This window comes from Lathamus discolor, chromosome 5 (assembly GCF_037157495.1).
Source record: "Lathamus discolor isolate bLatDis1 chromosome 5, bLatDis1.hap1, whole genome shotgun sequence".
Taxonomy (NCBI): Eukaryota; Metazoa; Chordata; class Aves; order Psittaciformes; family Psittacidae; genus Lathamus; species Lathamus discolor.
In genome coordinates, this window is record NC_088888.1 from 116,932,657 (window position 1) to 116,956,906 (window position 24,250).

At 42.0% G+C, this 24,250-nt stretch overlaps 1 protein-coding gene across 1 annotated transcript in view; it reads right to left on the reverse strand.

Annotated features, from left to right (window-relative positions):
• PCSK2 (proprotein convertase subtilisin/kexin type 2) overlaps positions 1-24,250 on the reverse strand; it is a 109,388-nt gene that overhangs the window by 82,185 nt on the left and 2,953 nt on the right. The window contains exon 2 of the mRNA XM_065682298.1: positions 4,876-4,980. Within this exon, the coding sequence (XP_065538370.1) occupies positions 4,876-4,980 (105 nt within the window). The remainder of the gene's footprint in view (positions 1-4,875; positions 4,981-24,250) is intronic.

Consider the following 24,250-nt stretch of genomic DNA (forward strand, 5'->3'; position numbering starts at 1 on the left):
CCTCAGTGGAAGATTTTCATTTCACCTTCCCCCCTCTGAAGATATGTATTTATTCCCCCAACACAGATGCACTCACATATAGATATCAGTAATGGGACTCAGCTTTTCTCTGTATATTAAAGCCTCTTTCTTGAGTGGGATTAATCTTGGCAGCTGTCTGACAGGAGAGACTGTGTGGGAGGAAAATGGTTTTATCTAAAACCTGAAAGAAAGCAAAATAATCTTCGAGGGAACAAACTGTGTTTCAACTCTTGCTCCTTCAGTGGAAGACTATTTACCAACAGAATATATGCAACAACAGCAAAAACACAGTAGTATCGCTTTGAAAGGTAACAAAAAGACTGTGCATTTTCTTCCTTTTCCTTTTACTTACATGGCCACTTTTCAAAACATTTATTAATAATACAGCTGAGTCTCTCCATAGGAGGCCTGAATCTAAGTCGGTTTTGAAAATGAAGCAAATCCGATTATTTTCTTTTAGCTGTGATGGACAGGGAAGGTCTCCACTTCCCATCCTGCCTCTACTATACTTCCAGAGATAGGAAAATTTCATACCTTTCAGTATGAAGCATCTCCATGGTTCTGATTTGCTTTCCCAGAGCAATCACATTGATGAAATATACCACTGCTCCTCATAATTAAAGCCAAGGTTTGCTCTTACAGAAGCTGTATTTCCCCTTGCTTTCAGGGAATTCTCCCTTGGAAAAGGTCACCTCTCTCTAAGGTTGTGTTGTGACCTGCACTCAGTAGGCACCGCTCTTTGCTGTCAGTGTGGACACTGTCTGTCAGTGTGGACTGTTTCCAGTCTCCCGGATCTATCACTGTGCTTCTCTCCATGTCCTCTTCAGCTCATGGACTGGCTTCATGCCCAAATCATTCAACCTTTTTTCTGACTCTGGGCTTCTGTTCCAGCCTGTCCTGCTTATTCTCTCTTCACCTTCATGCTGATGCCTGGTCCCATCCTACTTGGGCTCCTCATTACCCTTATGTCACTCAGGGTTCTTGCCCCCTGCTGTCACCTCCTCCCTGCGTCCATGGGTCATGCCAAGGGCTGCCGCCCTGCCTCCAGCTCCAGGGAGTACAGCAGCTACTTAAGTGAAGCTTTCCAAAGCAAACCAAGCCTAATGGCTGACCTTTTGGTCCGAGAAATTTCAGCTAAAGCAATTAACAGATAATGGCAAATGAAAATGCAATTTTGCACGGGGAATGCTGGATATCTTGTTGCTGTGTCTTATCTCATTAAACATTCCAGCTTTAACATGGAACAATGTTAAACGGACTTCCCCCCAAACCCACCTATTTGGCACAAAAGGTACATATGGTAAAATAGCAAAATACAAGCGCACCTGGAAATCATGGAAATTTGCATCTGAAACAAGAGTTGTTTCTGAGCAAGCCTCTCCTGGAAGGTTCTCTGAACCTCAGAGAATGTAATTTAAATAACTAAACAGACTCCATTTGAAGCAATTCAAATCACTGTGGCATTTGCCATGCTGACAGTGAGGACCTGAGAGGACCATACTGACAGCAAAAGCCAAGATGCTTCACGTGCCTGCACTTTCATCTTGAACAGTTCAGTAGAACAACACACTATATTATGCTATTACATATGCCTTTACCTGCTGCCAGCTCTGCTTCAGGCTTCAGCAACACTAATGTATTAAATCATGTCAAATCCATCGTATCTGAAGCTGTTCTTCCAAAGAAAGATTCAGTTCTTGCTGCCTCTCTAGGAAGGCATCCTGTTAACGCTCCATTCCTATCCCCTTGACAGTGATGTTGTTTATCACACAACTGCTGTATATGTTTAGCATATCTCCAAATTATGTTGGGGAAAACATACAGTAAATTTTAACACAACAAAGCTTCTTCGAGCATTATAAAACACATGCAGAGCATGAAAATGATGCAGTAACCTGTTTGCGTAGTGCTTTGCCATCCATCTCCCTGGGCTCTTCAAAAACTGACATGGCTCCTCAAGGGACTTACTTGATTAAAGAACATTAATTAATTGAGTGAACATCTGTGCTGTTTTTCAACTAATAATTAAAATTAGCTAGGAATTGCAATCTCCTCCAGAGCGAAAAGTATACAGAAAAACTGCAGCCCACTTTCTCACAACATTTGGGTACAGCACTTACCATAAGGGTTCCTAAGAGATTTGTAAGGTTCTGTGGTGGAAGTTTGCTTCCTGGCTAGCCAGACAACAGGAACATTTTATTCTCGGCTTCATGTGTTAACATATTAACCATGACAGTGCTGACATTTGTTGCTAAGTAAAATTGAATGTAAATGGTCTAGAAAGCTGCCATTAAATTTAGGAATTATTTTTGGAGTTTGAAATTAAGTACTGTCAACACAACTCATGTTTCCACTTATACATAAATATGACAGGAATTTTAATGACTTCTCTAAAGTCCATGTATAACACAAAGAAGGCAAATAATAGTAATGATTTTAATTGCTCTCAAACTATTACAAAACACAACCTACCTGTATGGTATCATAAAAGCTCAAGGACCACCCAAGAGGACAAAATAGGTAGAAAGGGTAGATGAGAAAATGTCATGTTACACATGGAAATGAAATGTTGCTTCCATGCCCCTTCCATTCTTTTCCTCACATGGGAGATATTCTCACTTATTTAAACACAGGGCTTTATTCCCTGCAATCAAAGGAGGCAGCCAAGGAAAGCCAAGCCATTGGTATGCAGTATCAGGAAGAAGGGGAGAGTAACAGCAAAAATGAGATTTCATTGAACATAACAGATGCCAGCCAGGAGTCCAGAGACCACAAATATCATAGAATCATAGAATCATAAAATAGTTAGGGTTGGAAAGGACCTCAAGATCATCCAGTTCCAACCCCCCTGCCATGGGCAGGGACACCTCACACTAAACCATCCCACACAAGGCTTCATCCAACCTGGCCTTGAACACTGCCAGGGATGGAGCACTCACGTATCAGATGACTGTGAAAGAGAACATCCCTGAACAAGAAGGTAGATTAATTTAAGCTGTTCCTAATAGCACTGCAGACACTCAGTCTAGAGGTAGTCAGTGCAAAAGCCAGTCTGGAATGAAGCTATGTCATATGAGGCTGCAATGAGAACTGGTGGATTCACACAAATATCACAGGTATTTGTAAAAGTTTCAGAGGCTTACAAAAATACTTATTTCCAGTACAGAGGCACCTGCACACAATAACTGTACTCAGCCACTAGTCTGCAACGTACTCACTTGTATGCTTTTAGTGAAACAGCTTTTAACAAGATTGGGTGGTTCACAGAAATGGATGCACCTCTCTCATGACATCTGTTTAGTATCCAGTAACTGTAGGTGGTTTCTCAACGGTTTACTTTCCGATCCCTGCTTGGCAAACAAAGTGAGGGCAACCTGAGTATTTCTGTTCAAAGCAGGTTGAAGGGTCTCTTCCACACAGCCCCTCACCTGTACCTGCTACCAGCCTTATGGAAGAGAGACAGGACAAGATACCTTAGAGCACTGGAAGACCTGTAGCAGCACCAGGGAACCTGCCAGCACACAGCTCTCAGCATCTCTAATACGGCTCCCAGCCACAGAAGCAAGGAAGCAAGTACCCATGCGCACCCCAGTTAGACTTGGGCCCAAAACTACTCGAAAGTTCTACAGAAGTAGGAAAATTAAGCTGACAATTCATCTGACCTTGCTTGCTCTGGTGTCACAACAATTATGATCTTATTTAACCTATTTTTCTTCTCTTCCTACTCAGATTATGATTTTCTTAAGTGTTCCAGCACCATATAATACCTGGCAACAAAATCCTGTCTGGAAAAAAATTGTTCCTTGTTCTTTTTTGCTCACAGTACAGAGTTTAAATCCTACTGAAGGATTAAAAAAATAATCTAACTGCTGTCATGCTATCATTCTTTAGGCTTATCTACTTTCTTTGGGCAGTAAATACACTTCTTATGCTACGTGGCCCCACTCCAGCCTAGTATTATACTAGTGTAAAAAACTCTAAAGAAAAGAAAAAAGAATTTGCTAGTGCCAGCTCATGGCCTTCTGCAAAAAGGGCCTTTCCCTCCTGTCAGAAGGTTTATGCTTCCGAAAACCTAGCACACCATTTGCACACTGTGAGCAAGAGCATCTCAAAGAAACATAGTAATAAGACAAGGGGTAACAGGTTAAAACTTAAACAGGGGAAGTTTAGATTGGATATAAGCAGGAACTTCTTTACTGTTAGGGTGGTGAGGCACTGGAATGGGTTGCCCAGGGAAGTTGTGAATGCTCCATCCCTGGCAGTGTTCAAGGCTAGGGACAGAGCCTTGGGTGGGATGGTTTAGTGTGAGGTGTCCCTGCCCATGGCAGGGGGGTTGGAACTGGATGATCTTCAGGTCCTTTCCAACCCTCACTATTCTATGATTCTAAATACTGGACAGCATACACTCTCCTAGTATCCAGTGTGTACACTATTCCCTGAGAAAAAGTCCCAGTGTGACTGCAGAGAAAATGACACCATTCACACCACAAGGTCTTCTGGACTGGGTGACCCACGGACTAGCAGGATGCATGCAAGGGATGACCGCAAGATGTACCCTGGATGGCTCCTCCCTATGGCAGAGAGACAGAGTGCACAGAGATGTCCTGGAGACTCTGGCATTACTGAGTCTTACTAGAGAGAGGATACATTTCAGACAACGTGAGAGTATTTGCAATACTGAAATACAAATAAAAGCTGAGGATGTCTGGGAGGTTTCAAGCCACCAAGCTTGAAAGAAGCATGGGGAAGCAAACACAGCCATAACCACAGGTTTGATCATCAACCTGACCTCCTAAAAAATAGTCCGTGCCACATAGAAAAGATGATAGGTGCGCATAATGATGAAACACTTACCCTGGAATCCTTTTCCAGATGAAGCTTATGTTGAAGACTGCGTCTTCTTCTGGCTTTGGCAATGCCATTGTGATAAAAGAAGTATCCAGTGTCTAAAAAAGGGAGCTGAGGAAGAGAGAGAAAAAACCATCATGGAGCTACTGGCTACTAATATGGATGACATGAAAAACTGTTGCATGTGAAGTCAATCAGGAATCTACAAAAGGACTCTGGAAGAGTTACGCAAATCACTCTTGGTAATGTCACTTCTAAGTTACTTCTATAAAGCAAGCCCAGGAGCATTAGTGTTATTTACCACAGGTTTACAATGCATAACTTCACTTGTACACACTTGGTACCATTTTCACCTTACGTTTAAGGTTAACAATGTCAGTATTTCTGAAGAGCTTCCCAAGTCATATCAGGATTATTTCCCATTTCCTAAAACAGCCAGAAGAAAATAACAGAATGAACTGCAAATGATTTGAAACTACAACAAACAATCCTTCTGCAATTGCTACACAAGGCGCTACACAAGTGCTTTTCTGAGCCATTATAATGCACCTGAGCTGATGCTGTAAGCAGTAAGGCAGAAACCAGCGATTTCCACTCTCAGAAAAACATGGTATTTGGAATTTCTTCTGAACACCAGGTAATGGAACATATGAAGAATATTAAGAGAACACAATGCTCACAGTGTCCAGGTGGGAACAGGTTTGTACAGCTTTACTGCCTAAGACATTTAGGCAGCAACCAAACACTTGCCAGCCCCACCTAAAGCACGTACCAGGGAAGGAAGTTGTAAATCCATTACTAAATGCATCTCTCCTTCTGCAGGACTGGCAGAGAGTGATTGGAAGGCCAGTAGACATTTAGCTTTGAGAAGGTTAAAAGACATGGAGTTAGGAATTCAGCATACCACTCCAGGAGTCACTTAGAAACCTCCATTTACATCTCAAATTCGACAGATTTTTCTCCGTTTCAACTTAACAGGGAGCTCACATTGAACATTTCACGGAGTCATAGAATCACAGAATGGTTTGGGGTGGAAGGAACCTTAAAGCTCATCCAGTTCCAACCCCCTGCCATGGGCAGGGACACCTTCCATTAGAGCAGGTTGCTCCAAGCCCCATACAGCCTGGCCTTGAACACTGCCAGGGCAGCTACAGCTTCTCTGGGCAGCCTGTGCCAGTGCCTCAGCACCCTCACAAGGAAGCATTTTTTTCTTAACATCTAATCTAAATCTCTCCTCTGTCAGTTTGAAACCATTCCCTCTTCTCCTGTCACTATAAGCCCTCGTAAAATGTCCCTCTCCAGATTTCCTATAGGGCCCCTTTAGGCACTGGAAGACTGCTACAGTGTCTCTCCTGAGCCTTTTTTCCTCCAGACTGAAGAAGCCTGAAGAAATCTAAGCAAGTAACTCCGTATTTTTAAACTAAGCTTCACTTTTAAAAGTTGGGAAGTACGTTAATGCTGTGCACATTTCAACTTCAAAAGGTTGGGCTACCCTGCATACAAAATAACTACTTAAAAGAGATACTCCAGAGCATCTGTGACAGTCCTGTTCCCCTCCTTTTTATTATCTACATTTCATGATAACGTAAACCTCTTAGCAGGAGCTCAAAGTTCTCTACTGAAAAACTGAGACTGATGTTGCGATATGCATTATGAAAACCTGGGCTGAATAAGGGTAGCAGGATCTTGCTGCCATAAAACAGATACAGTTCCTGTATACAGGTATACACAGTTCACAAGTATCATTATCCTTCTATGAAATTATCTCCTGTTTCATTAAATCTATCACTATAACTGGTACAGTTCTGCAAAGACATTATAGCATACACTCAGAGCAGCGTGGGAATGGAGGATTCGCAGTGAATTCTGAAAGTCTAAAATTTGGTCACATTCCAAAAATAGAGTATGCGAGGATTTGATTTTTTTCAACAAAGTCCTTTTTTATGTTAATTGAAGCATTTAACATCAATGAAATCAAAGCCTTTCATTTTCGCTTTTATAATTCCATTGTATATGATACATAATACGTAAATGCAAAGTTACTTTAAAAAAAAAATAAAATCAAAGCATTCTGTTTCAATATAAAGACCTCTTTTTAAGTGTTCATCAAAGGTTAAGAAGATTTCATCAAAATCATAATGGTTCCTTGGAGCTGATCTGCAGGGCTGACCGGAGAGCTTTTCTGGGCAAATAATCAGAACATCTTGCTTCAGCTCCATACCTACATGAAGAACACAACAGCTGAGGCGGAAGGAGAAATGAGGCTTTGAAAGCTGATTTGCAGTGGCCACAGAAGTCTCGTATGCTTCACATCCAGCCTCAGAGCTGCACCTTGTAATTCTGTCTGGATTGAGGTCGTCTTTAAAAAGCAGATTTATGTTTAAAAAATGTATACCTGGCATCTTGACCAACTGGGTAATCAGGTATTTCCATCTATGATTCAATGATTCTATAAAGCAGAGTTTGGCAGTAGAACTGACTGCCCAGGAAAAGGCCCTTCCCCCACGTTGAATACATTACTCTATGCCTCAAAAATAGGCAGGGAAAAAAAACATCTAAATAGCCAGATCAGTTACAGCTTGAAATCTATCTCATTGTGCTAACCACTACACACAGCACAAGCTGTGGTTCAATTACCCCTCTAATTCTCTCAGTGAAATCAGGCTATTTTCCTTCTTTTTATCTCAGTTATCAACCATTCGAATCAATTCCAGTTGAATATTGCTCTTGGTGCTCTTCCATTAAGGAATATTCTCAGCAATTTTGAAGGTATCTGGGAATACACAACACATCCACTATTCATTTTCTGTGCAGGGTTAGTTTCTAGCATCAGAATGAAGCAATGTATTATATAGTAAACTGCTAAAGCTGGTGTACTCAAGTCTGGCCAATTACAGTCAGTACAACAATGACCAGGTTTATGGACAAAATCATGGATAACTTTGAGACTATTCCACTCTTTACACAGACATCCCAGTACTCAGATAGTTTACAGTTCTCATGGTCTTCATTTTCACACTAATTCAATGAAACTTGGGGGGACAGATGGAAGGCGGTTAAGTGAAGGCAATACCTGAAATATGACATGATCTAACACCATGGATTGTGAATAATTAATAGCAGAAGCCAAGCGATTTGCAGGAAGAATCTAAACTCTGCAGTTAATCCTTAAAATTAATGAATGTACACAAAGGAGAAGTCAGATACCAGCAAAAGGCCTAAAAAGTCACATGCTTTGATGAGGATTTTGCATTGAGATCTGTGAATATCACAAGCAACCACTGAAGTGCTCCCGTTCTGATGAACTCCTGCTACTGAGCCAGTAACTCCCCTGCAGTAACCAAGTGGCAGGATGCAGGCAGCTCCCAGCAGGGTTTACATTCCAGCTATTAGCTGCTCCAGGAGATCTACTCTGATTTGGAGCTAGAGCAAAATAGCAAATAGCAAAATGAACAGTGCATGTAATGAAGTGAAATGAAAACAGAAGGGCTCCTGTACATAAAAAACCCTCCAAAGTGTCACCAGCAATAGCTACTCTGTAATATTCTCGTTGTAAAGCTGGAATTGTATCCGAGTGAAATTCCTATTTCAGCAGCAGCAGGCTCTGAATGTAACATGGAAGAATGATGCACTCACTCAGCCTGGTGGTTGAGGTTCTTTCTGCAAGACAGAAGCAAAACTCCCTGTCCTCAGAGAAAATCAGCAATTATGTAAGATAACTAATCACTGGAAAGTACTTCAAGTGAGGAGGATTACTTAGAGTTAGAAAAGGGTCTACTATTGCCTTGATGTATAAACATGGACCAATACAAAATAGGACTCTTGAGAAGCTCAGGAATTACAGGCACTTCATTACTTTCAATATTCAATGTAAAATTACTGGTGAAAAATACATGCAAGCAAAACCAGCTTCACAAAAGGGCCCAGCAAGTAGAGCAAACTCTTATATACCCACTTTTCTCCTTCAGATTTGCAACCTCCTTGCGGTTACTATCTCTGTATAAAGTAAAGATGAAATCCTCTTTAAGCTCCTTCCTAAAAAAGACGTGGACCAGAAAATAACTTTTGAAAATTCAGTCTTCAACTAAAAGGAGGAAAGAAAGACTCTTTAAATGGAAGAGGCTTAGCTGGAAAGCAAAATGGCTAGGGTGCACCATTCGGTAACGATTCGCATTGTGCATAGTACCAATACCTCTAGGGTATCCTGGCCGTTCTCAGATTCCTGCTCCACCAGAGAAGTCCAGGTATAATTATCATTGAAATAAAAATAACAACGTTAAATCCACGGTTCACAGCCTTTCTGCACTCCCCTCCTCACATGTGACAAATATTCCCCAGCAACAAAAAAGAACAAGAAATTTACTGTGCTGCCCTAGATGCCACTCACTGGAAGAAGGGTTGTAAATAGGCAGATACAATTCTCCCCTGCGAGGCATTTCTTCTGGCTGCTATAATGTCTCCCTGTAAGCTTTAAGAAGTAACAAATAGAACACAAAAAGTAGAGGAAACTTGGTTCCCAGACCTACCTTTAACATCAAATTTTACTGATCCCTTATCTTGGACATTACATTTTACTGACTGACTTCGGGGCTCTATCTGCATACACCTCACAAACTTAATGGTGCCCACAAAAAGCTTAAGAACAGGTTTGATTGCCCTCTTCTATTTTAATGGAACTGATCTCTAACTAGTCTTCCTATGCCACCCTTCACTCTGTATCACATAATGCTGCATCCCTACATTACACTCCTAGCCTTTTTGTATCATTTCCAATGATTTCTCCCTGATATGGTAATATTCTAAAACTGGCTTATTTCAACTTATTGTTAAGGTTCCTCTCCCAAGCTACCAACGGAGGCAACATTCTGTAACAATTTTCTTTTGAGCAAAATCATTTAAAATCCAAGCAAAAGGTGATGTATAACAAGTTACCCCTGGGTTGCCTTCTTTGATTGTCACCAAAATCAGCATAAATGGATCCTTCAGTGAACAAGTCATAGAAAGCCTTCATCCATCCAGGCTGATGACAAAGACCCTCCCCAGGGCTGACTGCCTTTGTATATGTGGCCAGGCATATGAGGGCTCCGACAAGCACTGGTGCTGAAGAAACCCTTTGTCTGCTCTGAGGAAAAACAAAATACTTATCCTGCAAATTAATCAACAAATACAAACGCACAACATCTCTTACCACCAGAACCCAAGCACAGCTCCTGACTTTGAAAGGGGCCATAAATCTGCACAGGTGAGCTCTTTCATCCCATTACTGCTCAGTAATTACACTGGCAGAAAACATTACCTAAACCTGGCACAAGTAAATGTACACGGAGCCTTCATGGGCCTTACAGGCCCTACTGCTTCAGTTGCCATTATAGCTGAAGCACAACTTCAGTTGTGCCTCCCAGCAGAAATTAGAAACCTTTTCATCCCAGTTTCACCAAATGCACTGAAGATGCTTATAAATATTCAATTATGAATTTTTAAACTCTCTTTCTCTCATTTTCCTTCACCCCAATTAGCATTAGAAATCATTTTACTTTTAAATACACAGATGGGAGCCAAGTCTGAAGTCAAAAGCACTCACTCACTATAGCGACGAGGGCCACGTAAGAGTAGAGCCAGTTGGAAACACAGGCAGCCCCAAGCATCGAAATAACATAGAACAAAGGACGGACAAGAAGGGATTAATTCAAACGTTGGTGTAGAAATGTGAAATAGCACAGAGGACTAAAGCTGTGCCAGAGCCTTCCCAGCATGAAATCCAGACCACTGCGTCCCACAGCCCCAGGCAGGGATTTCACACTTTCTCATTAGTGTGCTATAATTACACTGAAGGCTCAGCATAAGGATCTCTGGTGGAGCTAGGGATCTGCACAAGCTCCAAAGAGCCCTCAAGACTAGCACAGTCAGGTCCAGGTCTGAGTGTTATGATTCAGTCTTCCTGGCTCATTTCTCATTGCACCTGCATCTTACTTAGCTGCCTCCATCAAAGCTTAATCTGATTGTCCTGGCAAAACTGGCTGTTGGAGGTATTAGCCATGGCTTTTACACTCCCAAAATGTAAACCTCATGTTACAACATCATCAGAAGATGATCCTTGTCAAATCAACCCATTAACACTCAGTATATTTCTCCTGCAAAACAATTCTGAAACACCTTAGATATTTACACATATTTCCAACTTTGTTTCATATACGTGTCCAACCACCTCCTGCAGAATCAGCAGCAGGTGGTGGCAATAAGAAAGGATTGTGACTATTTGGGTTGAGAGATCCAGAAGTCTGTGCAAATACTGTAATACATATGATAACAAGGCTACCTGTTACTGTTATTTAGGATATTGATTATTCTGTATTCCTGTTATCCTGGCCACCTTCCTTAAAAAGTTCTATTATATCTGAAGCCAGCAGAAGTAGCTTCCAATGGTTTCTGAAAGGTTCCCTCATGCCCCGCAGTGAAATGTCTTCTCCTCTAGGAACAGTGTAAAGTCAAATGTAATATCCATAGACCCTGCAGAACATATAAATAAAACCTCTGGATTTTATTTATCAAAAAAATAAAACAAAGCCTTTCGTGTAGTCCCTCTTGCATCCAGCAACCACAAGGTCAAAGCATCTTCCCAACAGCTGGACATGAGGGTTTTATTAAATATAGGGAAGTTAATGGAAGAAATGGAACCAGCTGTGGACTGCTATGACCCATGTCTAGTCTGTTCATGTGGAGCTCATCTGAACTCCACATATAATTCATGATAAAAAAGAAGAGATACACTTTTAGAGCATGATTAATCTGACCTATTTTAGGTGGTCATGTTAAAATGAGCAGAGCTGAGCCCCAGGAACACCTCTTCCACTCCAGAGACTGTAAAGGGAGCACTGCTGTCCACATTCAGGTAGATAATTCTGATGTTAGATGTCTAGTCATCCTTTTCTCATCAGTCTTGTTACAGTATCACACACAGTGCTTTTCCAGGTGCTCGCAAAACACTGCTCCATTAGTTTGGTTTCAAGTTTGTAATATTTGGAATTTGATTTGCAATTGAATGAATCACACAGGTTTAACGTTTTACTGTATTTATCTTGTTCAGTTTGTCACTGAAGATCTTCATCCTGCAAGCACATAACAGTCATTTAAGGTAGCAGTGACAAGACTGTGGATTTGCTGATAGTTTTATCAGTGAATTGGAGAAGCCATTTGAGGCTTTTAGAAGAGTTATTCTGGTTTATGTGAATGGATCTGTGCATTTTAGAGAGATTTCTCTGTTACTCCCCAGTAAGCATAAAATCCATTACTGATTCTACCACGTGCACTGTTGAAAGCAGGATACTTTCCACATTTGGAGAAGAGAAGAATGCTCTTGCTTATACGCTAGCACTCACATTGGACAGTCTGAATTAATCCAGATTGTCACTATCTCAAATAGGTGACTGTTACTGTTCAGCTGACAGCCTGAAGTGAAGGCCTAGCAATCATTATGTCCCCTTACATAGATGAGGATCCTGAAAGAAAAGCACCCCATCAAGCCCTGGGCAGAATAGAATCATAGAATCAACTAGACTGGAAAAGACCTTAAGGATTATCAAATCCAACCATTACCCCAGGACTACCAAGACCATCACTAAACCACACAAGAATCCTGGATCTCAACACTGAGCAAAGTCATAGTGGTCATCTAACAGTTGTGTTTTCAGAAGCAACAAATGGTCACTGGGAAAATTAGACAGCCTCCTCCAATCATTCAGCTACGGGGCTTCATAACAGCTGCACACACAACAGACAAACACACACACGGTTTAGGATACTAGATACAACTCCAACTGAAGTTGAATCAATTACATTTTCTTAAAACACGTATCAGTAGCACAAAATCAAACTCATACACATTGGGAGAATTTTATTCACCCTAGTAAGAAAAAACAGACATCACCAACAAAACCCAAAACAAAACACAAAACCCCCAAATCCCCTCCCAGAAGCATCCCCAAAATAAAAACAACCACCAAAAAACCAAAATGACAAACAGAAATTATACTTCAGACGTTCTTTCGAGGCACTTAGAATCATAGAATCATAGAATAGTGAGGGTTGGAAAGGATCTCAAGATCATCTAGTTCCAACCCCCCTGCCATAGGCAGGGACACCTCACACTAAACCATCCAACACAAGGCTTCATCCAACCTGGCCTTGAACACTGCCAGGGATGGAGCACTCACAACCTCCCTGGGCAACCCATTCCAGTGCCTCACCACCCTAACAGGAAAGAATTTCCTCCTTAGATCCAATCTAAACTTCCCCTGTTTAAGTTTTAACCCGTTACCCCTTGTCCTGTCACTACAGTCCCTGATGAAGAGTCCCTCCCCAGCATCCCTATAGATCTTCTTCCCCCAGACTTTCTTAACTTGTTCATGTCAGTAGTGACATCAAGGAACTGCTCCTCAGCTGTGCAGTGTAAATGACACCACAGCCAGAAAACCAGTCAGCACTTGACCCAGTTAGATAACTGTGGCTCATTTAGCCTGTGACATTCAATGTTTTAACAATACAGTTTAAAAAAGGATGGTGCCCTGAAAGTGGCTTTGCCACATTTTATTACCAAAGGCTAAAAAAAATTTTGCTAGAAGTGCCTGTCTCTTGCTTGGAGTAACGGGGCTCCTCTGGGCATTCTGCCACTCTTTCAAGGCTCTTCTATGTTTTCAAAGCATCTCCCAAGGTGATAATATTCCGTGAAAGTTTTCACACCTCGAGTAGCCTTCTCTCCAAGGTTGTTCTATCCAGAACCCTTTCATTTGCATTGCCCTCCCTGCTGCTGCTTCATATGGTAGCATTCTGCTGTAGGACAGAACCAAGACTAAAACTCATCTTCAGAGGTGCTGGGTAACTCCAGTGCCTCCTAGTATTAAGAGAATCTCAAACAATTACAGCTCTAATGTTGTCTCAGTTGCCTTGCATGTAAAATGGCACAGTCTAATAAGTACTTGTTTAGTTATTTATTGATAGGATTCATTTAATTAATGTTTGCACAGCACTATAGACTATGCTATAAAACTCAAACTGTAAAATGCCAAGTGCCATTGTAAACATATATTAATGAGTATATCTACACATATAATATATACGTATGTAATCAGGTACCTCTTTAACAAATATTTGGTAAATATTTTAGTATGTTTTAATAACACATGATGGAAATCTCTTCTTTATAACAGTACATTTGCCTTAGGGAAAGCTCATAAGGAATAGCTTGATTTAGAGTTTGAAAATTTAAGTGACCATGGTGTATTTTTAACTGAGCTGGATGAGGACCGGTGACAGCAATTAGCACTGCTAACAAAGGCCACTTTGCTTCACTCCTGATCTATAACACGTCTCTCCTTTTAAGCTTGTAACCAAACAGGTTGACTGCTACTGTCTCACAGGAGCCTGGTGTCACATCAGCTCTAAAAACACTGAGATAACAGCCATGTGAGATAAAGTTTGCTATTTTAAAAACTGCATTGAGATGCAGTGTGCCCCAGTCCAAACTACTGGTACTTGTATCTCAAGGATAGAAAGGGGCAAGACACGGCTACACTCTGACACCCTGGATTTCAGCACAGCAATTCAGCAATACTTTTACATCTATGTCCATGTAATGAAGTGTGTAAGACACAAACGTGCACAAGTGTTCAGCTAATGTAGCCCCAAAAACCAAAGTCACAAATTCAAGCTCTAATGAAGTAGTGCTGTAAAAAAAAAAAGCAGTTCAGACCAAAATTAGTTGGTTACTGTCCAGAGCTCCTCAAGAAATCACATAAAAGGTGAATTTCACTAATGCAAAGATGCTAGCCCTGACAAACATATAAAGAAGATACGTAGCTCTCTATTCAAAACCTTTATTCTTCCCTTTTTTCTTCATGCCTGTTTAATGCTAGGCTGCCAAGCAGTAGCCAACCGACAGCAAGTGCTTCACAGGGAGGTTTTGGTTGTTAGACCACACAGAGTAGGTCTTGCAGTTCCCAGAGAAGTGCCAATTCCTGGAGAAAAATATGTGCTTGATGGGAGAGAAGCTGATGGATAACAAGAAACAAAACCCTGATATTAAAGTTGAGGGGGGCATTGTTGCTTCCTTTTTGTTTTAATCTGAGATAGTAGGCTTGAGAGGAGCAGGGCACGGAAGCTTCAGGAAAAAGGTTTTCAGTGGAGCCAAGGAAAAGAGGAAATCTTGGCTGTTTTCCTTATTTCTGTAAAGTTTCTTGATTCTGCCAAGGGAAAGTCATTAATCCCCACTATTATGAGACCAGGTCAGAAGCAAATTCTGCCCTTACTTGTGCCACCACTGCTCCAGTACACAACAGTACGATCATCACTTCACAACAGACTAACTGCGCTGAGTGGGTGCAAGAGCTCCAAGTTAGAAGATGAAGGATGACCCAAATCTGCCTCCATGCTAGCAGCAACAATGTGAAAGGAAAGAAAATAGCAGCACCACCTCTTCCCCTTCCTGCCTGGTCCTACCCCATTGACCTTTCAGGCAGCTGTGAAATAAGTCTTTACTGTTTGTTACTACCATTAATAAGCGACAGAAGTTTATTGCCAGCAGAACTTGTGGTCAATCCAGCTTGTGCTGATATGCTATCTTGCTTCTATTATACCAGTAGAGCAAGGTACATGTGGATTTTTAATTAATCACTCATCATGTTTTAGCCTTTAGAGCCTGGAACACTGGTTTCCCTACAATACAATATATTATTACAATATAATAGAAATTACAATATATTGTTGTATATGTATTACAATATATACAATATATTTAACATGACTAAAATATGTTCAATTAGAAGCGGGGGAAAGGGATCTTACAGAATGAAATTGAGTGTTTTAATCCCCACCAGAAGAAAGTGGTAAAAAAAATCTACTTGCTGCTTGGTTTTAGAGTTAAGTGAAGAAAAGTAAAAGACTGTGAAGCTTTGGGGCTAAAATGCTAATGTAAAAATTAACAGATAGAAATGCTGTGAAGACCAAACTTCCTGATCCACAACCATGATTCCACCAATGTTAACCAATTTTTCCAAACCCGCAAATGTGTTCCAGTTCTGACTTTTTGCTGCTTCTTTACCCAAATTCAGAATTGACAGCTCCACTTTGCAACTGGTTCAGAGTAACTTCTAAATCACTAAATTCAGCTGGAACACAGTTCTAAAATTAACTGCACAGTAAAGCATACGGTCCCTGCAGGACCGATGAGAATCCACCAGTCATGGTGATGGGTAATTTACCACATCCTGGCTGCTGCTAAAAGCCTTAAGCAGAAGCTTCTCCTGCACTTGGTGTTGCATAGTAGGTGACAAGCACAGCGCTCACTCATAGAGCAGATTTCAGAATCACAGTCCTTCATTTCACTTGTGGTGGAAAGGGACTTTTTGTAAGGGCATGTAGTGACAGGACAAGGGGGAATGGCTTTAAACTGACAGAGGGGAGATTTAGACTAGACATTAGGAAAAAATTCTTCATTATAAGGGTGGTGAGACACTGGTTGCCCAGAGAAGCTGTGGCTGCCCCATCCCTGGCAGTGTTCAAGGCCAGGCTGGACTGGGCTTTGAGCAACCTGGCCTAGTTGAAGGTGTCCCTGGCCATGACAGAGGGTTGGAACTTGATGATCTTTAAGGTCCCTTCCAACCCAAACCATTCTAAGAGAAGGCAGAAAGAAGAATCTTCTGTCACTGGGAGAGGTGAAGTTCTATCCCACCTCTTTTACCACCCATCAAGGGAAGAGATTCACGTTTGGCTGCAGTTTGATATCCAATGCCCATCTAATAACAGTACCAGTGTCTCTACTTTTAAAAATAATAACAAAATATGTATTTGCTGGGGGCAGGTTTTCCCAGTTTGGTTCTATACTCTAGGGGAAAGTAGCTCTGATAGCTAAGCAAATAATCTAGCTCAGTCATGAGTATGTGGGACACGCTGTCCACTGGTTTGATGTAAACACCGAGGTCACTCCTTCCATTTGCTTTCTGTGGACAAAGTTGTTAAGAACATAATGTTTACACAGTTTTGTTTGAGAAGGTAGGCAATACATGACAAGGAACATTACCTCCCAGTTCACTCCATGAGCAAGTAAACTAGAGCTATCACTTCAATTATTTGTTTATAATCCCAGTGTATCAATGGTAAAACCAGGCTAGCTTGTAATTCCCTTTTCTAGATCCAAGCTCCTGTTACCTGCTGAATACTGAATACAGCCAGTATTAAGCTGAGTTAGACTTTTGAGCTACTGTCATGAATCCATGACCAAACTAGATTTCATGCTGGCTGAAAACTGTGAGTGGTGGCCATGCAGAATTTCACACCACATCAAATTCATCTCTCTCTGGGACAGTGCTCTCTGTCCCAAAACACAGCCTGGGACCACTGAGCTGAAATTAAATCTCAATTTCCATAGTACAGATTTAGCTTTCTCAATGAATTTATAAGAGTTAAATGCAGAGCTTGCCTTGATTTACAACACCACATCAGACTGCTTCAGGTTACTTGGAGAAATCCTGGGTTTGACAAATAGTCGAGCAGCTCAGCTTCCTCCCGCCAGAAGCTAGGGATGGATGGAAGCTCTGGGCTGCTCGCTGCAATATTTATAGCCACCATGCAGCCAGCATCCTGTAGAGACCTGACCCATTTAATTATCTAAAAAAGCTGAAAGAAAAACAGAGCAGGGTTTCTGATGACTAGGATAGCATTACAGAACAAAGGTACATTTTAGATCATTAACCATAGCTCTGAGTTTGTTAATACAGCTCTCACATAAACTATCCACACATGCTACAGATCGGAACTGCACAGAAGGGTTTCCCGGGCATAATATTTTAACAAGAACTGGCAGAATTTATCATTTATGTTAGCATTTTGGCTTTATTTCCAGTTCATAGAATTTTCCATGCGCACGGACATCTTGCAGGACTTACTAATTGAAACTTCCTAACAAATGAATTCTACATACGTTTCAGCAAGCACTTTGTGAGTACTTTATCAAACGCGTGTGAAACTTGAGTTGTCTGGTTTAATTTTAACTGGAATAATGCCATAGATGGATGAGGGAAAGGGTCACATGCAAACTTTTACTTAGCTACACTGTAAAGTACTACCTGTATAACTATTCCAGGAAGTCTGTTACTCCTTTTTTGTGTTTTCTTCTTGTTGTGGGGTTACTTTAGCTTTGTTTTTTTTTAAATCAACATGGTCTTACTGGTAAAAGCTGTAGTTTAAATGAAATTTCTACCAATATTGTTCTGACTTGGAATGAGTTAAACACTCCTACACTGATAGTAAATGTGCTGCTATTGGGTTTGTTTTCCCATTCTAACTGTATCAGTTATAGTTTTCTACGTGTGGGTAGGCTGTTAGATCTTGACACCTGTCATAATTTGAGAGAATGACAGAAGGCTGTCTTCCACCTTCACACAATGGTTGGGTCTTCTAAGAGATACCATAACTCAAGCACCTCTGTGCTTTTCAGAAGGAGCCAACCCTAGCAGAGCTGTCAATCTCTGGGACCATTTGCCTGCTAACAAACAAACGCCAAGGATGCCAGAGGTTCTCAGATGGAAGCACTTCAAGCTGGGAGTGAACTATTTATTTTTGTCTAGAGTTTTAATCCAGATTTGAACAGCTTACCTAGAAACAAAACACTCTGCCTCATATGCAGTAGCCTAAACCATCTGGGTCTGGCTGTAGGCATGGCAATAGGGTCTTTCCATTTGGCCTGACAACAAAAAAACAAGCCAAGAGAGGTTACTGTTACAAAAACAGTTATCTTTTTGCTGCTTAGCTCTGCATCCTAAGGTCAAGGGACAAATCCAACTTTGGTGCAGATTAACACCAATAGGTACCCATATTGCTTCTTAGAAATGGCCCTCAGAGTGCTTTTAACACCCGAAAAACCTACCCAGAGGAGGAGAGTTTCAAGTAGGGCCACAGACGGAGCCATTGCATCTGGGATGCCAAAATACACACACAAAACAAAGAATTAATATATCTGGATGTTGTAGAGTTCAGAAATAGCCTGAAAGTTAAAGGGAGATCCCAGACTGACAGCAGGGCCATACGGATGATCTTTGTTTATCTAGTACTGGTACTAATGCAACACCTTTGCCTATAAATTCCATAGCAAGGTCAGAAATAGCTAAGGAACTGACAGAGATTTGTTTCCTACATATTAATCCCGTCTCTCCTGGTGCAAATCCTGAACCTCAGTTGCAGGAGGGCCACGAGGATGATCAGGGGACTGGAGCACCTCCCGTATGAAGGGAGGTTGTGAGTGCTCCATCCCTGGCAGTGTTCAAGGCCAGGTTGGATGAAGCCTTGTGTTGGATGGTTTAGTGAGAGGTGTCCCTGTCCATGGCAGGGGGGTTGGAACTAGATGATCTTGAGGTCCTTTCCAACCCTAACCATTCTATGATTCTATGATTCTCCACAAACCATCATGATTCGTTTACACAGAGATGTACAAAGGAGAGAAATGACTGCATCAAATACTTTGAAGGGATTTCACAAAACTAGGAAAAGGAGCACCAGCAAGGTTAGGAGACACAGTATATGGCAACAGACTATTTCCTGCTACAAAATCATAGAATCACAGAATGGACCGAGTTGAAAGGGACCTTAAATAGCAGCTAGTTCCAAACCCCCCTGCCACGGGCAGACACCTTCCACTTTGAGCACTACCAGGTTGCTCAAAGCCCCAGCCTGCCCTTTAACAACGAACTTGTGGCTGCTCTGCTGGTAGTTTCCCCACCTCACAGGTACTCTCTGGAGCAGAGGCTCTAGCAAACAAGTCAGGGGGCCACTGTCCACTTCTGGTTTCCATGGAGCCATGTCATCCTGAAACTGCTGGCCTGGGATATTGGCTCCAGTCTGGTGGCGTGCAGGCAACCTCTGGCAGAGAGTCTCCTGAAGGAGCTGCTCCTGCTCCACCAGCTCTCGCAAGGTGGGAAAAGGAGCAGGCAGTACCCCAAGCACCCATGCTTTGAGCACCGATGCTTCTCAACTGCTTAAGCCCCTCAGCCATGAAGCTGAAAGCTGTCCCTGCTGCCTTCAAACCACACCACAAGAAGCTTTCATCAGGCAGGCACCCGGGGCTAGACTGCAGGAGATAGACTGCTTCACATCATGTTCAGTTCTGGTGTGCTGGCATCACAGTGCTCTGGAACTACTGCTCACTTCTTCATTATGTTTTCTCTTTCTCCTTGATACTGGCAAAACTAAATATAATTTAAACGAAAACAAATAACTGCACATCCCCAGCTGGGCTGCAGCATTAAAAAAATAAGTGAAAAAAGAATTACTCGCAGCGCATTTCCTGGGTCTCTACCACATGTTCAATTTTGCCAGTGAGTTCAAGCAATATGGAATAAACAAAATTATAAATGCAGGCAGCTTTATAAATAGCCAGAATTTGGGATCTTTGTGTTTACTGAGCTGTAGCTCAGCAAACAAAACAAAACTTATCTGTAAAAGCAAGGTTTAATGTGCATGTTTTGCTGAGAAACAGAACTACACCATGTATTCAAAACAGTAATAGAGCAATTACAGCAGGGATCTATAGCAGGGGAGTCTGACCTTCTTGTTTTACACTCAAATAATAAATGCTATAAAAACCTGATAAGGTAATTATCTTATACCTCAAACAGAGCACTCACCACCAACAAGCGGTTGGTGTGACTCTCCAGTAGAGAAAGAGCTCTACAGAAACTGTGTTAGGGATGTTCTTGAGTCCGTGCTTTACATTCTTCTTGTTGACAGTTTACAGCTTTCACATGCATAAGCAAGTACATTGAAGTAACAGGGGATTTGTTTTCTGCATCCAAGGCAGAATGCAAAACCAAATAAAAACCAACAAACCAAAAAAGCATCATTTTAAGATAAATAAAGTACCCCCACATATGAGACAAACTCTCTCTAAGCACAGCAAAACTCTCATTTAATTCCACTAATATTCCTCTTGGGTGTAAACAGGAGCAAATGGGACTTTCCATTTTGGCGCCTGGACTCCACCTGTGAGGAGCCAATGAGCATCCCTTCAAACACAGATGGCTGCTCTCCCTGCATCTCCCAATTACTTTCTTCCAGGGCTTTTTTGGAAAAGGAGCTCTCCATCATGACCCAGCAGTGTGCCTTCCCACAGCAGGATCAAACTTTTCCTGCTAGCTAATTGCATCTTCCCCCTAATTTAAGCACATCAGCTCAAGACTCTCTCTTGGAAGCTGAAGCATTTGCTGTTATGGCAAGGCAAGCTATTGAAATCTCAGTAGTTGCACAATTAGCATTTGCATGGAATTTACTTTTTCTTAGTAACACAGAATTGCAACAGTGAAATCTAGGAAATTAAAGCTCTTGATTTCCTCAAAAAATTTACATTGTACCTTCTAAGAGGCTTTCCTGTTTCTATAATAAAGGATTACTTTTGGAAGCAAACATCCTTTCCTCTAGGCCAGCATAAAACACAAAGCTGATTAATTATTAAACACCTATTAGTGCACGGAAGCACTGCAGTCTGAGGCGTGATCTAAAGTCCTTGGATTCCAGAGGGCCCATGTGGAGAGGTCTGGGCTCTCTGCCTCTTTGCATGGGATGTTCCATTGCTTCAGCATCTGTTTCCACATCGGAGCACGTCTGCATCCTCCATGCTGCCTTCACCTAGCCAGGACTAACACTTCCATGAGCGCTTGGGTTAGCAGCTCAGGTGAAGGCAACACAGGCACGTTTATCTGTAAAGTACGGACCACCATCTATGTGTACAAATTGGTTGGTTAAAATACATACACACAGTGTCAGACAGAAGCCTGGGTAAGAAAAACTCCTTCTTTGCTCCATGCATAGGTAGTACAGGAAAAGAAACAAGGAACATATATATGTATATAGACACACATAACTATAAACACATGTACAGGAGAACCAGGTTGTTTTTACACACACAGAATCCCATCTGTCCATCACAGTGCATTCTGGGCATGCAGAAGCATAGCCTGGCACATTAAATATCAAGCTAGGCAAGCAACTCCTCTCCAGATTCAGGGGCTGCTCTGTACAGGAGGGTACTTCCAGGTCTCTAGTGTGCAGAATGCAGGATGACATTTTCAGGATCCTGGAAAGAAACCCCTGCAAAGAGCTCCCAAGGCTGCAAACCCATTATTCTGCCTCCTGGTCTGCCTTCCCCAGCACATCAACTCCCAGCTCACAGGCTCCAGCTTAGATGCACAGAAGTGGGCTGCTGCAGCAAGAAATACAGCTTCTTTATCTGTGAAGTTTTGCTTTCAGTAAGTCTGAATTTATGCAATGTAAAAAAACCCCAAAGCTCCCAATGTTTCATCCAGAAATTCTTGGCCAGCTCCAGAAATCTTGGTCCTCAACCAGCAGCTTCCTAAACAGAAACTGGAAGCAGAAAAGTCACAGCTGTGAGAGGGACCTTGGGGTTTGGGATTTAGAGGGAGAGGTGATCAGGCAATATATAAAACATCAAATTCTTTATGCTCTGAAATTCGTGTTTGGTTCCTATTTTAAAATCTGAGGCCACTGAAGGGTAATTGTTTAAAACCCTTCACCTCAATGCTACCAGAAGAGGAATATTCAGCTATGGTGGCATTCTGCAGATTATCTCAGTCTCAGTGTTGATGACATGGGAAGAAGTGCCTAAACTCTATCTCCAATTAGGAGACCTTTCCAAAGGCTTCTTACAACTCCCCTTGTTAGAAATGAATTAAGAATTGCAAGGCAAGGTCAGACAGCAGCTTTCTCAGCCTGCATTAAGAAATGTATTCTGGTGGCAGCCATGCCAGGATGCAAATAAAATGAAGGGGGGGGGGGGAGGGAAGAAAGTTGTTCCATTTGCAGTTCTCACGTGTAGCTAATTAGGGGGACATCCCCACAACTCCTGAGTGGTCAAAGATGGTAAGATTAGCCGTTTTAAGGAAAGGATACGCTTCATCACAGTATCTGTTTCACCAGGAATACACACAATCAATGCTGGTAGGTACAAATGGATTGAGAAACTGCAAATGTTAAAAAAAAAAAAAAAACGAATCAAAGAGCACAGAGTTACAAAGAGGTAATTTGGGATTAATTCAGGAAAGGTTAAAGAAAATTGATCAGTGTTTTTGAGACTCTTCATGTTAGGATCCCAGATCTAAACACAGGCACCTGTTTACAAGTACCAACCCCTTAATCAATTCATCAAGCACTGAATTTAAAGTGCACCTTTTAGCCCACCTAAGTCTTGTAGTGGTTTCAGAATGATGCTAGGAAGCATGGCCAAAGAATCAATTAGAAAGTGCATCACAGGGTCCATAACATTAATTTCAAGGCAATGCTTTCTCTTGTATTTCTGCTGAAATCTGCTATTAGAATCATAGAATCATAGAATAGTTAGGGTTGGAAAGGATCTCAAGATCATCTAGTTCCAATCCCCCTGCCATGGGGAGGGACACCTCACACTAAACCATCCCACACAAGGCTTCATCCAACCTGGCCTTGAACACTGCCAGGGATGGAGCACTCACAACCTCCTTGGGCAACCCATTCCAGTGCCTCACCACCCTAACAGGAAAGAATTTCCTCCTTATATCCAATCTAAACTTCCCCTGTTTAAGTTTTAACCCATTACCCCTTGTCCTGTCACTACAGTCCCTGACGAAGAGTCCCTCCCCAGCATCCCTATAGGCCCCCTTCAGGTACTGGAAGGTTGCTATGAGGTCTCCACGCAGCCTTCTCTTCTCCAGGCTGAACAGCCCCAACTTCCTCAGCCTGTCTTCATACGGGAGGTGCTCCAGTCCCCTGATCATCCTTGTGGCCCTCCTCTAGACTTGTTCCAGCAGTTCCATGTCCTTTTTATGTTGAGGACACCAGAACTGCACACAATACTCCAGGTGAGGTCTCACGAGAGCAGAGTAGAGGGGCAGGATCACCTCCTTCGCCCTGCTGGTCACGCTCCTTTTGATGCAGCCCAGGATACGGTTGGCTTTCTGGGCTGCGAGCGCACACTGCAGCCGGCTCATGTTCATTTTCTCATCGACCAGCACCCCAAGTCCTTCTCTGCAGGGCTGCTCTGAATCTCTTCTTTGCCCAATCTGTAGCTGTGCCTGGGATTGCTCCGACCCAGGTGTAGGACCGCAACATGCACTTGCTCAGAGATTGTTATTAGGTAAAATCATATGCACTAAAAACATGTAATTTAAAAATCAGCTTCTGTAAAGTCATGTTAAGAGTGGTTTGTAATATATGCATAGAAGAAATCCCTCTCATATACGTCTTAAGTCCACACACAGAAAAAAGCTGAATCGGCCCTTGTGCTCCTAATGGGAAAGTCCCTGCACTGAAATAAAGGTGATGATATTCAGACAACACCTCTTCTCCCATG